Source organism: Bos indicus, chromosome 3 (genome assembly GCF_029378745.1).
Source record: "Bos indicus isolate NIAB-ARS_2022 breed Sahiwal x Tharparkar chromosome 3, NIAB-ARS_B.indTharparkar_mat_pri_1.0, whole genome shotgun sequence".
NCBI classification, from domain to species: Eukaryota; Metazoa; Chordata; class Mammalia; order Artiodactyla; family Bovidae; genus Bos; species Bos indicus.
Window position 1 is genome coordinate 117,291,050 of NC_091762.1, and position 14,662 is coordinate 117,305,711.

At 49.9% G+C, this 14,662-nt stretch overlaps 1 protein-coding gene across 5 annotated transcripts in view; it reads right to left on the minus strand.

Annotated features, from left to right (window-relative positions):
• The window catches only part of RAB17 (RAB17, member RAS oncogene family), a 45,566-nt gene extending 32,306 nt beyond the window's left edge, over positions 1 to 13,260 (minus strand). The window contains exon 1 of one of the 5 annotated variants that reach the window (XM_070786946.1): positions 13,085 to 13,169. Coding sequence is in view for 2 of the 5 variants with exons in the window: in XM_070786948.1 (XP_070643049.1) it covers positions 13,075 to 13,240 (166 nt within the window). In the remaining 3 variants the exon portion in view is untranslated. Of the gene's footprint in view, positions 1 to 13,074 lie in introns of all 5 variants that reach the window. The other 4 variants (XM_070786945.1, XM_070786948.1, XM_070786947.1 and 1 more) reach the window with 4 other exon arrangements.
• Positions 13,261 to 14,662: the final 1,402 nt, after the last annotated feature.

The following is a 14,662-nucleotide window of genomic DNA, read 5'->3' on the forward strand; positions in this document are numbered from 1 at the left end:
TTTCCTTAACTCGGAGTCAGTTGATGAGGGCCCTAGTTCCATCGGTGAAAATGCCTTCACCTTGCCATGTAGTGCAACCTGATCTCAAGGGTGCCATCATTGCGGCCAGGCCCTGGGCACCCTCAAGGGGAGGGGGTATCTGGGGTGTGGACACCTGGGGTGGGAATCTCAGGAACCACTTAGAGTCCTGGCTGTCTCAGGACTTGAGCCAAAGCACACGGGGGTGGGGCACCCCTACCCCCCAGGTGATGCTGAGTGACCACTGGCGGGTGTCGGAGAACCACCCCCGGGGCCTGGACTCAGGCCAGCCCCAAACAACTGACCTGTTCTCACCTCAAAAGGCCATGAGAGGCCAAGACTCACATGCTCAGGAGGGCCTGGGGGCTCATCGCTTCTGTGGTCTTGGGGTCACCCTGCATGGCTGTCATCTCGGTGGGTCTTTTCCCTGAAACCTGTAGGTTCCTCACACATAGACCTCGGCAAGTCACTCCCCGTCTCGACGGCCGATTCCTCATCTCTAAGGTGAGGCGTTGGATCAGACGGCTCCAGATCTCCCTTCACCTCTGGCCTCTGTGACTTGATCTCAGCCCCCAGCAGCCACACTTAAACCAGGGGAGGCCTTCCGGTGAGGGTGTGGGGAGTCAGGCCTGGGCACAAGTAAAGTCCTTGGTGGGCAGGTGGAGACTTAGAACACAGACCTTCTGACCGCTAACCTCGCTGAGACCTGTAGGCCAGTCATCACTGCTTGTGGTGGAAATTAGTCAAAACTTGTACATAAGCAATTGTACACATGTGTTTTCAGTTGCTTGTCATGTCTGACTCTATGCGACCCCATGGACTATAGCCCTCCAGGCCCCTCTGTCCATGGGATTCTCCAGGCAAGAATTCTAGAGTGGGTTGCCATGCCTGTCTCCAGGGGATCTTCCTGACCCAGGGATTGAACTCTCATCTCCTGCATTGAAGGTGGATTCTTATCCCACCTGGGAAGCCCAACAAATTTACTTATGTGACCATAATTAATGTTATTTTTTTTAATTAATGTTATTTTTATATGGCCATACAAACTTTTAACTTTCTCTCTTTGCATTTATCAACTTTCCTGTATGGACATTAACCAGGGAAAATTTTCTGCCATGCCGATTAATCAGGCCACAGATACAGGCATGCATGGGCACATTCCCCTTTCAAAAAATATGCAAAACTACAGGATTTTGGAGTTGAAGGGGCCCTGGGGACCATCTGGCCTAAGCACCCACTGGCTGAAGAACACACCATTAGCACTGCCCACTGATTTTCCAGTCTCTGCTCAAATATCCATGTGGATTCTAGATTTTAGGATTCGACATCCTGAGATGGTTCAAACATCAGCTTTTTGTAACTTTCTGCCTTCGTGTCCTCCTGGGGTCACTTGGCAAATGCCTGACCCTCTTCTGAATAAACATTTCTGAGATTTTTGAAGTTTTCAGGGCTTGTAGCAAACACTGCCAACTGCCCGCCCCAGCCCCTGCTCCTTGCAAAAGGACCCCGGGGCCCAGATCATCCACACTGCTTTCTGGTAGACGTGCCTAGTGACCTGCTCTAGACATCTGCAGGGGAGACGAGGCTCCCATTCTTCCGTGGAGCCTCCTGGGAGGACTCTAGGCAAGAATCAACCTCATAGTGTGATAGAGATCTGAGACACAGATCTTCCAGGCTGTTCTTACCTCCTAAGGACCTTGAGATAAGCAGGCATGACCTCCAGCCTCACCTTGAAACCTTCACCCTTGCTTATCTCAATGGAAAATTCCAACAGGGGTTTCTGAGCACTAAGTTACATTCCTCAGCTCAACAATCAGTTCGGCGCGTGGCCGCCTGCCAGGCTGGGCAGAGCAGAGGGGAGAGGTGCAGATGAAGCAAAGTGCTGCCCCGGGGCGCCCGGGACTGCAGGACGGGAGGAGGGAGGCATCCAGAGAGAGGCCGCCCTGGCTCAGACCAGGTCCAAGAGGGGCAGAGGGCGCAGGCAGAGGAGAGCCCCTCGCTTGACCAGAGTGAAGCGGAAAGGGTATCTGCAGGAGGAAATATGGACACATGGATGGACAGATGGATGAGAAACTTGCAGCCGAGAGAAGGAAGTGCTTTCTGAGCTCCAGGAGTACTGTGCGCACATCGTGAGGGCCTGGAACTGTGCCCTAGGGGGCGCTAGTGAGTGCAGGGCCTGCAGGGTGAGTGGGGAGAAGCCTTGTCCAATTCCACAAAGACTAGAAGACCACAAACCAACGTAGCTTCTTTTTACTGAGCACCTACTATTCACCAGGCCCTCTGCTAAGCCCTTAACTTGAAATCTTTGATTTCACCCCTATCCTCAGCAACCCCAGCTTGTGGGTCACTCCCCAAGGGCCTTCTGCTGGCCTTCTTCCAGCCTGCTGTCACAGAGGAAGAGTCCATGGGGCCAAGGGACGCAACTACTTAAAACCTGTGTCACCCCCGACTTCTAGATCCTGAGAATTCCCCAGTAGCCCCAAGCCTACCTCCCCGCAGGCCTCTGAGCTGGCCTGTACCCCTACCCCCCAGCAAAGCGAACCAGTGTGTGCACCCAGGCCAGGAGGCAGTGTGGTTGGAGACGCAAGAAAGTGAAAGTGAAAGTTGCTGAGTCGTGTCCAACTCTCTTCGACCCCATGGACTATATGGTCCATAGAATTCTCCAGGCCAGAATACTGGAGTGGGTAGCCTTTCCCTTCTCCAAGGGATCTTCCCAATCCAGGGATCGAACCCAGGTCTCCCACACTGTAGGAAGATTCTTTATCAGCTGAGTCACCAGGGAAGGCGGAGACACAAAAAGGCTTGATAAATGAAGAACTGTCTTCATCCACGGGGCATCTCTCCAGGCCAGCCTCATGGGGCCACCCACTGCAGGCCCTGCACTCACTGGTGCCCCCCAGGGCACAGTTCCAGGCCCTCACGGTGACCTGCACTCACTGGCGCCCCCCAGGGCACAGTTCCAGGCCCTCACAATGTGCACACAGTATTCCTGGAGCTCAGAAAGCCCTTCCTTCTCTTGGCTGCAAGGTCTGCGACTGGACACGAAGGAAATGGGTAAGGAGCCCCGCCGCCACCACCAAGCCAAATGAGCCAATATTATCTCTTCCACACTTTAATTTTCAGCCTGCCTTTATGCTTATTGTGTGTCTCTTGTAAACAGTATACAGAGTTGAGTGTTAACTTTTTCATCCTGTCTGCCTTCCAATTTAGTCTCTGCCCTATTTACCATTAATACAATTGTTGATACAGTTAGAATCTGCCCGCAATGTGGGAAACCTGGGTTTGATCCCTGGGTTAGGAAGATGCCCTGGAGAAGGGAAAGGCTACCCATTCCAGTATTCTGGCCTGGAGAATCCATGGACTACATAGTCCTTGGGGTCACAAAGAGTCAGACACATCCAACCAGCTTTCGCTTTCTCTTTTCTACCATCTTGTTTGTTTTCTATTTGTTCTCTCTGTTCCTCTGTCCTTCTCCTTTTGATTTAATGAAGTACCTTTAAAGTCTCTCTTCTTTACTGTTTTTTTAAGTAGCTTATTGTATGTTTCAGTTCTATGATTTCCATTTGGTTCTGTTTTAGCATCTCTAAATCTCTCCTGAAATTTGCCACTTCTCTCCTCATGATGTGCACCTTTCCCTATAGATTGTCTATTTCATTTATCGTAGCATTTTAAGCTCCTTATTCACCAGTTCTGGTTTGTGGGTCTGTTGACCGACTTTTCTGTGTTTTTCTTCACCACAGGTCACATTTTCCTGATTCTCCGTATGTCTGGGAATCACTGTGTATCAGACATTGTGAACGGTGTGTTGCTGAGACTCTGGATTCTTTCCCTGTGAAAAGTGTTGAGTTGATTCTAGAAGGCAGTTAAATTACTGGTGGGTCCTCTTTAAATTTCGGAAAGTGTGCTTTACACTTTTTTGGGGTGGAAACTGCTTTTGTTTGCCTTCAGTCCTAAGGTGAACCTTAGTCCTGGGACACAGTCTTTGCTCCTAAGCTCAAGACCTTTTGAGACTTCAGTGGAAAGTCTGAAGGGTCCACCAGGCCCCTCTACACAGCAGAAATTAGACTCCAAACTCACTGTTCCCTGAAGTGAGTGGGTGGCAGTGAAAATCACTGCTCAGCTCTTTAAACCTTCAGGCATTGCCTTCCTCTGGGCTTCTGGCAACCTCACCTGTGCATGAGCTCTTGAGGGGACCGCTATGGATTTGAGGAGCATTAGTGTACAATGTTTGGGGGCTCCCTTGTTTTTCAAGATTTCATCTCTCCATTCAACGACAGCAAACACACATTTCTCAAGCTCACGTGGAACATTCACTGAGACAGACCACTTTCTTGGCCATAAGACACACCTTAAAAGATTTAAAATGATAGAAATTATACAATGTCTGCTCTCTGACCACAGTGGAATTACACTAGAAATCAATAACAGAAAGACAACTGGAAAATCCCTGAATTTATGAAGATTAAACAACACACTTGTAAAAAACACGAGTCAAAGAAGAACCCTCAAGAGAAATTTGAAAATATTTTTAACTAAAAATGAAAACACAACTTATCAAAATTGTGGGATGTGGTAAAAGCAGTGCTTAGAGGAAAATTTATAGTATTGAATATATATATTAGAAAAGAAGATCTAAAATCAATAACCTTAAGTCTCCTCCTTAGGAAACTAGAAAAAGAACAAATTAAATCCAAAGATAGAAGAAAAATTGACAAGAATTAGAATAGAAGTCAATGCAATTAAAAATAAGAATTCAATAGAAAAAGTCAAAGAAACCAAAAGCTGGTTTTTTGAAAAGATTGATAAAATTAATAAACTTCTAGCTGGGCTAAGAAAAATGGAAAGAAGAAACAAATTACTAATATTGGAAATGAAAATAAGGACATAGTTCAGATCCCATGGGCATTAAACAATAATAAAATGCTGCTATGAACAACTCTTTGCCCACAGATTTGGTAACCTAGATGAAAAGGACCAATTCCTTGAAAGACATGATTTGCCAAAACTCACACAAGAAGAAATAGACAATCTGAATAGACCTATATTTATTATTTTAAAAATTGCATCCATAATTAATAATCTTCCAAAACAGAAAGCTCCAGGCCCAAATGGGTTCACTTGTAAATTCTACCAAACATTTAAGAAATAAATTACACCAGTTTTCTACAGTCTCTTTCAGAGGATAGAATCAGAGGAAATACTTCCTAATGCATCCTATGGGGCCAGCATTATCCTAATACCAAAACCAAAGACATTATAAGAAAACTACATGTACACCCATGGCTGATTCATGTCAATGTAGGGCAAAAACCACTACAATATTGTAAAGTAATTAGCCTCCAATTAAAATAAATAAATTAATTTTTTTTAAAAAAGAAAACTACAGACCAATAACTCTTTTGAACATGGATGCAAAAATCTTCAACAAAATATTCTCAAATCAAATCCTCCAACAAAGTATAGAAAGAATTGTACACCATGACCAAGTGGGATTTATCCCCAGATATGCAAAGCTGGTTTCAACATCAATTTATCAGTTGGGAGCTTGGCTCCACACACAGGCTCCTTCACTTAAGGAGAGTCGAGACACTTCTAGAAACTGCTACTGAGAATGTTTGTTTTTCTGGAAGACAAACTGGGAATGCTTCTCAATGGGCTTGATGATAATACGGCCTTTGTCTCAGCTGCAGCTCCACATGCAGAAAGCACCTAGAATCCAGAGGGCAGAACTGAGGAAATGATTCAGTTCTTGAGCTCATCGGCTACTTTTAGCTACACTTCATGCTGACAGTGAAATTACTCAGCCTCCTGCCTGGCCGGCCGTGGGGCACACGAGGCAGCCTTGGGGAAATGTGAAACTGGGACGAGGGCAGGAGGGGGGAGTTCAGCTCGATTTAGATAAACTTCTGAGACTGAGACGTGGGGTACTTAAATCTAAGAGTTGTCTGAGCCACAGACCATTGGATTTCCTCCTTTCCCAGTGGTTCCTCAGCTTCCGCTGAGATTCCCTGGCTGCCCTCCCTAAGGAAGAAGCTGTGGAGTAGACCTCCCCCAGCAACCACACACCCAGACCCTCCCAAGCCCCGAGGCTCATTGCAGGGATCACGGTCCACACCAGAGAAGCCTTGGGTGGCATGACCACCACAGAGGCTGCAGACCGCTGTGTCCACATCCTCAGCCGGGACAAGGGAGTAGGTGGCGAGGGGGACCCAGCCAGGGATGCTCTCGGTGATGTTCAGAGGGAACCAGGCAGGACTATGGGAAGATCCAGATGTATGGAAAACCCATCTCCTTAAAAAGTGGAGAAACAGCACTTTCTCCCCCCAGACATTTTGTGGGCATGTGGTTCCCTCTGCAGCTGAGAGAAAGAAGCTGCTTGAAACCTCTGCCCTGCTTTGCGGGGTTTGCTGTAGCCTTCGCCACTCTTCACCTCATAAAAGCACCACCTCCACCTCTGCCTTTATCTTCACAAGGGTTCTCCCCGTGAGAGTGTGTCTGTGTCCACCCTTCCCTTTTGATAAGCGCACCAGTCATATGGGACCAGGCCCCACCCTAATGGCCTCACTGCAATTTGAAGACCTCTGTAAAGACCCTCTCTCCAATTTGGAAGGGCTGATGCTGAAGCTGAAACTCCAATACTTTGGCCACCTGATGCAAAGAACAGACTCATTGAAAAGACTCTATGCTGGTAAAGATTGAAGGCGGGAGGAGAAAGGGACGACAGAGGATGAGATGGTTGGATGGCATCACCGACTCAATGGACATGGGTTTGAACAAGCTCTGGGAGTTGGTGATAGACAGGGAAGCCTGGCATGCTGCAGTCTGTGGGGTCACAAAAAGTCAGATATCACTGAGTGACTGAACTGAACTCCAAATACAGTCACATTTCGGGGGCTGGAGCTTAGGACTTCAACATGCAAGTTCTGGGGGGACACAATTCAACTCATGATACCATGGATGTCATAAATACTCATGAGAAGGTCAACCCACTTGCTTCTGTGTAGATCTGTCTCTGTGAGGAGCAGCTAGGCCATTTGTCTCAGATCTGGTCATTTGGGGGTTCCTGAACCAAGAGGAGGCCTTTGGACTCCACATGACTGAAGAGTGTCCCCCAGATTCACATCCAAGAAACACCACGGGCTTCCAGTAACCCCTGGAAGCCAGGACAGAGGCATGGATGCCCTCAGAGCTTTGAGAAGGGACCAACTCCACCCACACCTTGACTTCCAAGCCTCCAGGACCACGAGACTACACACGCCTGTTGGTTTAAGCCCTCCAGGCTGTGGTGACTTGTCACATCTCTCCCAGGACACTAGTACAGAACTTAGACCAACCTATGCCCTTTGGGAGGTTAGTAGACCCACACAGAGCACCAGCCCGAGTCTGGGGCCCTCCTAGGCACGGCCCTGAATGTCTGCACAGGGCGCACTCTGGAGCCCCGCCTGGGCCCCAGGCGGCAGGCGCTGTGCACAGGGTCTCCCCAGCAGAGGTGATGCTGGGGACACGCGCATGTCCCCTGTTAGTTCCGAGGGACTGGGACAGTTAGCTTCTCTGGTTAAGCGTTTGGCCATGACAGCGGGAACCAAGAAGGCAGACAGAGAGACGGAACGGGCCCGTGGGGCTGTGACAGCGGTGGCCCTCTAGAGGGGTGGCGGATTACAATCTGGTCCCCAGGACTGCAGAGTCTCGAATCGCTTCAGTCTAGCTCCTGTGAGACCTGCTGTGTGGTCAGAATTCCCTGTGGCTGGCGTCCTTGTCACGCTTCACAACTGAAGGATTGGCAACGCAGTGTCCCTGCCCTGCTGGACTGGGCCTGGGCGGGGGTGAGGGGGGTGGGGGGTGGAAGTGGGGGTGGTCAGAAGGGGGTGGAGGCGGGGAGGGGGCAGGGGAGAGGCGGGGCAGTGGTGATGGGGGAGGTGCAGCCCAGGAACGAGGGGCTGAGAGAGTGTAGTCACCTGCCGGGAGCCTGCGAGAGGCACTCCACTCATGACAAAGGTCATGAGGAAGGAGGCCTGGCATATGCAAAGGCGGGATCGAGCCTCAGGAGTCCCCCTGGATATTCTCGAGCATCTACCCCCCCAAAAAAACCAGAGTCTGCCTACTTTATTGCTTTGTGCTCTCATCTCTGACTTTACTGGGGGCTGTCCCCCACCACCATCTCGCTCTCTCTGACAAAGAGTTAACTTACAGCTCCAATTAATAAAGTTCCTGGGCAATTAGGAGTGTTTAAATCCAGACCCCTCAGATAGCTCTCTAACTCGCCTGACAAGTTTACCCGGACTCCTACAGCTATGCATACGATTGTTTACAGTCTCCCAGCCTCGAGAGGCACGGGAAGCTTAAGACACTCAAATAGCTTAGAGCCTCTCAGAGAGTTAGAAACTGTCAGAATAAAACTAGTAAAAGATTTCATTGATGAGCCAATGCTTGCTGCCAAGTTTCCACATCCCCTGTATTGCATCCTTGAATGTGTATTAATTAATATAGTTGGTATGTAGAAAAAATAAGTAGTGGCCTTGGTGCTAGCAACTTTAGACCCTTAAGGTAATAAATTCTTTCCTTTGTTGTAAACCCATTACACCTCTGCCCTATAGGAATGAAATTTTATCTAACACCTTCGGAGGATGGCGCCAAACCTTAGAATAATTACTCTTAGAGAAAATAAGTCTTAAGGTTGACAAACCTTTGTCAAGAGTCATAAAATGTTAATAGGCCTTCTGGCCAGAAGATGATGTAAATCACCTAAATCATTTGTATGCAATAAATTTGCAGGAAAGAAACCCTGGTTTTTGATAAGGATCAAAGACTGCTGACTTTGCATAATTTCACATCCCCTATTATCCTCTATGTGTAACTTAGGGTATAAAAGCCCCTGTTGAAAATAAAGCTACGGGCCTTGCTCACCAAAGCTTGGTCTCCCCATGTCATTCTTCTCCTCAATTTCCAGCTGAGTCTCCATCTGGAGTGCGGAGGTCCTCTGTGACCATTTATTTGCCTGGGCTTCTAAGACCCACTTGAGAAGGTGTCTAAGGTGGGGCACCTTCCGCTATTCGAGAGGTCGCCTGCGGCCTCCGTGGTCAGAGCTAACCTGGTGTCACAGGTTATATTGATTTTCCGCGTAAACCAACCTACTCAGCCTCTTTTCTCCACTGAATTTTTCTACTGAGCTATCCTCATTCTATTACTCTTTCTATCTTTGATGAATATTTAAATAGTCGCCAACGCCGTCTCCCCTTTGAATACCCTGGATCAGCCGGGGCTGGACCTCGGCAGTCACCTGTGGGTGCAGAGCCCGGAGACCAGGCAGGAGTCCTCACCTGGAGATCAGCTTCCCACCCCCCAGCCGGGGTGGGGCTCCTCACGGCCACCCAGCCCCCTCCACCCACTCTGCAGACAGGATGCCATCCCGGGGAACCCTCAGAGCAATGGGGCTCTTGCCTGAAGCTGGAACCCCCATCACCTGCTCCCCCTAGGGGCCATTCTGGGGCCCACCGGGCCCCTACCCTGCCCTCCCCACTGCAGAGAGAAGAGTACAGCTGGCAAGTGCAGAGAGAGGCTGAGCCATGGCCGTGGTGTCAGACGGACTGGGTTTTGGAGATTGCTCTGAGCTTTGCTGGCTGTGTGACCTTCGCAGGTCACATGGCCTCTCTGAACCCCACTTCATCTGTAAACGATGAATAAATTTGGGCCTTAGCCACGTGAAGTTGTGAGTACAAAAATGTCAGGTGTGGACAAGACCCAGAACGGAGCCTGAAATGGCAGGCACTCACAAGGAGACTTTGAAAACATTCTTTTGGTTGCAAGTCACCAAACCAACTCAAGCTTACTGGAGTAAAAAGGATTTTGTTAGACATCTACTCATGTCTGACAAAACAGAGGGCAGCCAGCCCTGGAAGGGACGAGCTGTCCGCTTCAGGGGTCCTCTGTGTGTCCCCCATCTCTTGTTTGCTGCTCTGCCTCTCAGCACTCACAGCAGCCCATGGTTCTGGAACTGACAAGGGAGCAGCCCTGCCTGACCATCAGTCCCGCCCCTGCCCCAACCCTGACTTCCCATACAGTCACCCACAGCCCATCAGCTGCTGAGGAAGCTGGAGGAGGTGGGGGGAGGTGGGAGGAGGTGGGGGGACCATGACAAACATGGTGGAAAGAGGAAGCTCTGAGCAGAAGGGAGCATCCTGGGCCACGTGGGTTCCCTGTAGAGCGATGCCTGTTACTTTAATAATTATCATTAAACTGTCTACAAACTCCAGAACTCAAAACCAATCTGTCTTGTATTGTTTCAGTTCCTCAGGGTAGATATACCTAAAATGCATCCTGATTCCAGGTTGTTCAGAAAGCCACTTTGATGGACTGAATGCTCCTTGCTGTTGTTCAGACGTTCAGTCCTGTCCTACTCGTTGCAGCCCCGTGGACTGCAGCACAACAGGCTTCCCTGTCCATCACCATCTCCCAGCGTTTGCCCAAGTTCATGTCCACTGAGTTGGTGATGCCATCCAACCATGTCATCCTCTGTTGTCCCCCGTTCCTCCTGCCTTCAATCTTTCCCAGCATCAGGGTCTTTTCAAACAAGTCAGTTCTTCACTTCAGGTGGCCAAAGAATTGGAACTTCAGCTTCAGCATCAGTCCTTCCAATGAATATTCAGAGTTGATTTCCTTGAGGATTGACTGGTTTGATCTCCTTGCAGTCCAAGGGACTCTCAAGAATCTTCTCCAGCACCACAGTTCAAAAGCATCAGTTCTTCAGTGTTCAGTCTTCTTAATGGTCCAACTCCCACATCCCTACATGACTGCTGGAAAAACCATAGCTTTGACTATATGCAACTTTGTTGGCAAAGTGATGTCTCTGCTTTTTAATATGCTGTCTACATTTGTTACAGCTTTCCTTCCAAGGAGCAAGTGTCTTTTAGTTTCATGGCTGCAGTCACCATTCGCAGTGATTTTGGAGCCCATGAAAATAAAGTCTCTCACTGCTTCCACCTTTTCCCCTTCTACTTGCCATGAAATGATGGGACTGGATGCCATAATGTTAAGTTTTTAAAATATTTGTACCCCCCAAAAATTCACATGTTGAAGCCTAACCCTCAATGTGATCGTTTTAGGAGTGGGGTCTTTGGGAAGGGAATAGGTGATGAGGGCAGAGCCCTTACAAATAGGATTCGGGTTCTTGTAAAAGGGACTGCAGAGAGATCTCCCATCGCCTCCACCCTGAGAGCGCACAGTGAACCAGGAAGCAGACCCCACCAGACACTGAAACTGCCCGTGATCTTGGCCTTCTCAGCCAACCAGGACAGTGAGGAGTAAATCGCTATTATTCATAAGTTACCCAATCTGCGGTGTTCTGTGACAGCCCGAGTGGACACGGCAGCCACGCAAAGCTCCAGTAAAGCACGAAGCTCAGTGGATGATCCTCCCTGTTGCAATCTCACAGCCGGAAGGGCCCTTGGCCTCGGTCTTATCAGACACACTGTTCTCTGTTATCTCCAAAGTGGGCTCTGTGGATTCTCGATGTGTGATGTGTTTCCAGGACAAGGTCTGAGGTCAGATGGGTCTGAAGTGATGGTTCCTTGTGATCCCTTCTCGGAGAGTCAAGGCGCATTTGTACACAGAAGCCCCCACATTGCAAGCTGTTCAGGTTTATTGAACTCAGCTCCCCATTTGCTGGAGCCCAGACACATTTTCACAGACTACTTGTTAGCATGTTCTGGAATTAGTGGTCCAGGAAATGGACGTGGGGGGAAACCTGCCCAGCTTGAAGCTAGCCCTCCTCAGGGGTCTCTCTGGCAGGAGGTTAGTCTGAGGCTCTCTGCATCTGCCACGAGGTCCCCAGCCTCTCTTGGGACCTGACGCCGAGAAGCCTCTTCCTCCGCTTGCCCTGTGACCTGCACCCACGCCTGCCCCCCGGCCCTCAGCGCCGCCACGGTCCACTCTGCTCAGCTCCCCAGCAGCGCCCAGGCCTCCCGGTTGCCCTTCTGGATGCTGTGTCTGTGTCCAATCCACATTTCCTCCCGGAGCCAGACCACACTCCCGAGAGCAGTCTGACCAGCACGAGATGGAGCAGACACATCCTTTCTCTTACACAATAGATCTCAAAACTTATCCTCCACTCGGCGCCTCTCAGAACCCATCCCATGTCCCCAGAACTGTGCCAAGACCTACAAGGGCCCCTAGAAATGCCCTCAGGGAGCTTACTGCGGAATGAGGAATGCCAAAGAAAACTTCACAAACTCAGTACCAATATAAACATTAAAAGATTCGTGTCAGCTGCACAGTAAGAGTATACGGGTCAGCTCCCGGGAGTACGAAAGACACTCAGAATCATCAGAAACACGCGGCGCCCACCCTCACCCACCCAGAAGCGTGCACCTGGTGCACTGAGGAGCCGCCAGCCTGGAGGGTCACGCTCGTGAAGACGCGTCTGATTGGACCCTGGCTCCCTTCTCCAGGTGTGCTGTAGGGGACCCTTCTCCCTAAGTCCTATGGCCTGAGGACACAGCGGTCCTCCTCAAGCACAGCAGAGTGCAAGTCGCCTTCCCAGGACCTGAAAGGGGGGGCAAGTCTGCAGGGAAATTCTTTGCAGCAAGAAAGGAAACTGGGAAGCCGCAATAAGCACAGGAAATGCTGCTATCGAACGTGAGAGAGGACATCTCGAGGACACCAGAAAAGGCTTCACCCCAGACGCTTCCAAAGCGTGGAGGAGGCCCACTCGCCTTGTTCCCAGGGGACTCTCAGGAATACTCACTGAACTGGTGAGTGAGCGAGTGACCAGCGGGTGAACGAAAACCACAAAAACAAAGTCCGGCTTTTCATCTGAGGCGAGGCCTCGCACAGAACGAAAGGGCCACGTGAATGAAGGAATCAGTGAGTGATGAACACCCCGTTTCCTTTAGGAACGGAATCATCCGAGCATTGAATATGTTGCAGCAATCTGAATGGATGGTTTCCCTACATTTATCAACCATCAGACAAAAGCAAGGTCTTGCTCAAGACTGGGAAGCGGAGAGTTAGGAATGTACTTTACACGAACACACACACAAACATATACACACTTATACTCACACGAGCAGACCTGTACATGGTGGCCCTGTCGGCCTCGTCTTTGCTCCCTCTCAGCCGCGCACAGACATGTCTTTGTCCCCTTATCTGGGCTTGTTCTGGAGGCTGTCCGTCCGTCCTTCTGGGACTGGCCCCAGCCCAACCTCAGCCCTGTCCCTGCCTCCCACATCCTCCTCTTCCTCAAGGCCAGAGGCCCTCCTCCTGGGAGCGGGCAGCTCATCTCTGTCCTGTCAGGACAGACAGTGGCTTTGGTCAACAGTTAAGGTCTGGGGCCAAGCAAAGGTCCTGAGTCCCCTTCTCAGTGTAATAGGATGAGGGTTTCCCTGGAGAGAGACAGATGGCTGCAGGAGAGAAAACACAGTTTTCTCTCTACCCTTCCCAGTTCTTGGCTAAAATCTCTGAAATAAAAGACAGAGTAACAAGAGAAAAGCAAACTGAAGTTTAGGAACATAAACCCTGCTCCCAATGCAGGGGCCCCAGGTTCAATCCCTGGTCAGGGAACTAGATCCCACATGACACAGTTAGGAGTTTACACGCCACAACTGACAATCCCACACACTGCGACTAAGGGCTGGTGCAGCCAAAAAAATAAAAATAAATATTTAAAAAATTAAGCAATCTAAGTATTTTAAGAAAGGAGGAGGGCAGCTTCTACTCTGTTTGCTGGGCTTTTCCTGTGTTTGCATATATGTGCGCGCAGTCTGACTCTTTGCGACCCCATGGACTGTAGCCCACCAGGCTCCTCTGTCCATGGGATTCTCCAGGCAAGAATCCTGGAGTGGGTTGCCATTTCCTCCTCCAGGGGTTCTTCTGAACTCAGGGATCGAACCTGCATCTCTTGCATCTCCTGCATTGGCAGGCGGATTTTTTTTACCGCTGAGCCACCTGGGAAGCCTGTGTCTGCCATTTCTCAAAACAATCAGCTCAGAATAAGCCTCACACCAAAAAGGCATATTTTGGGATACTGCGTCCTGCTACCCTATGGGGCTTAACACTTGTGCCCTTTGGGCAGTGAAACTGTGGCTGTGGACTAAAAAGTGAAGTTGCTCAGTTGTGTCCGACTCTTTGCAACCCCATGCACTATGGCCTACCAGGCTCCTCTGTGCATGGGATTCTCCAGGCGAGAGTACTGGAGTGGGGTGCCATTTCCTTCTCCAGGAGATCTTCCCAACCCAGGGATTGAACCAGGTCTCCCGCATTGCAGGCGGATGCTGTACTGTCTGAGCCTCTAGGGAAGCCCGCTGTGGCTGTGAAGCCCGTGTAAATGCAAGGCTGCAGCTCATCGCCTTGCTGCCTGGGCTTTCTGAGGTTACCACTTCTCCCTGTGGGAACAAGTCTGGTGCATCCACAGGACTGTGCCACTCCTTCCTGATTTTCCCAGCGAGAAGCTCCGCTGGAGCAGAGCCAGTCTAGGCCTCCGTTTGCTGCCTTGAGACCCACGGGGGACAGGAACCGGCTCTTACTCATCGTTCTTTCTCCCTGACCGCCTTGCATATAGTAGGTGTGCTAATGTACATTTCCCGTGGGCTGTGCTCTGCCGGGCACTTGGCATGAGTTGTGATTTCATTTAATCATCCCAGTGATGCTAACT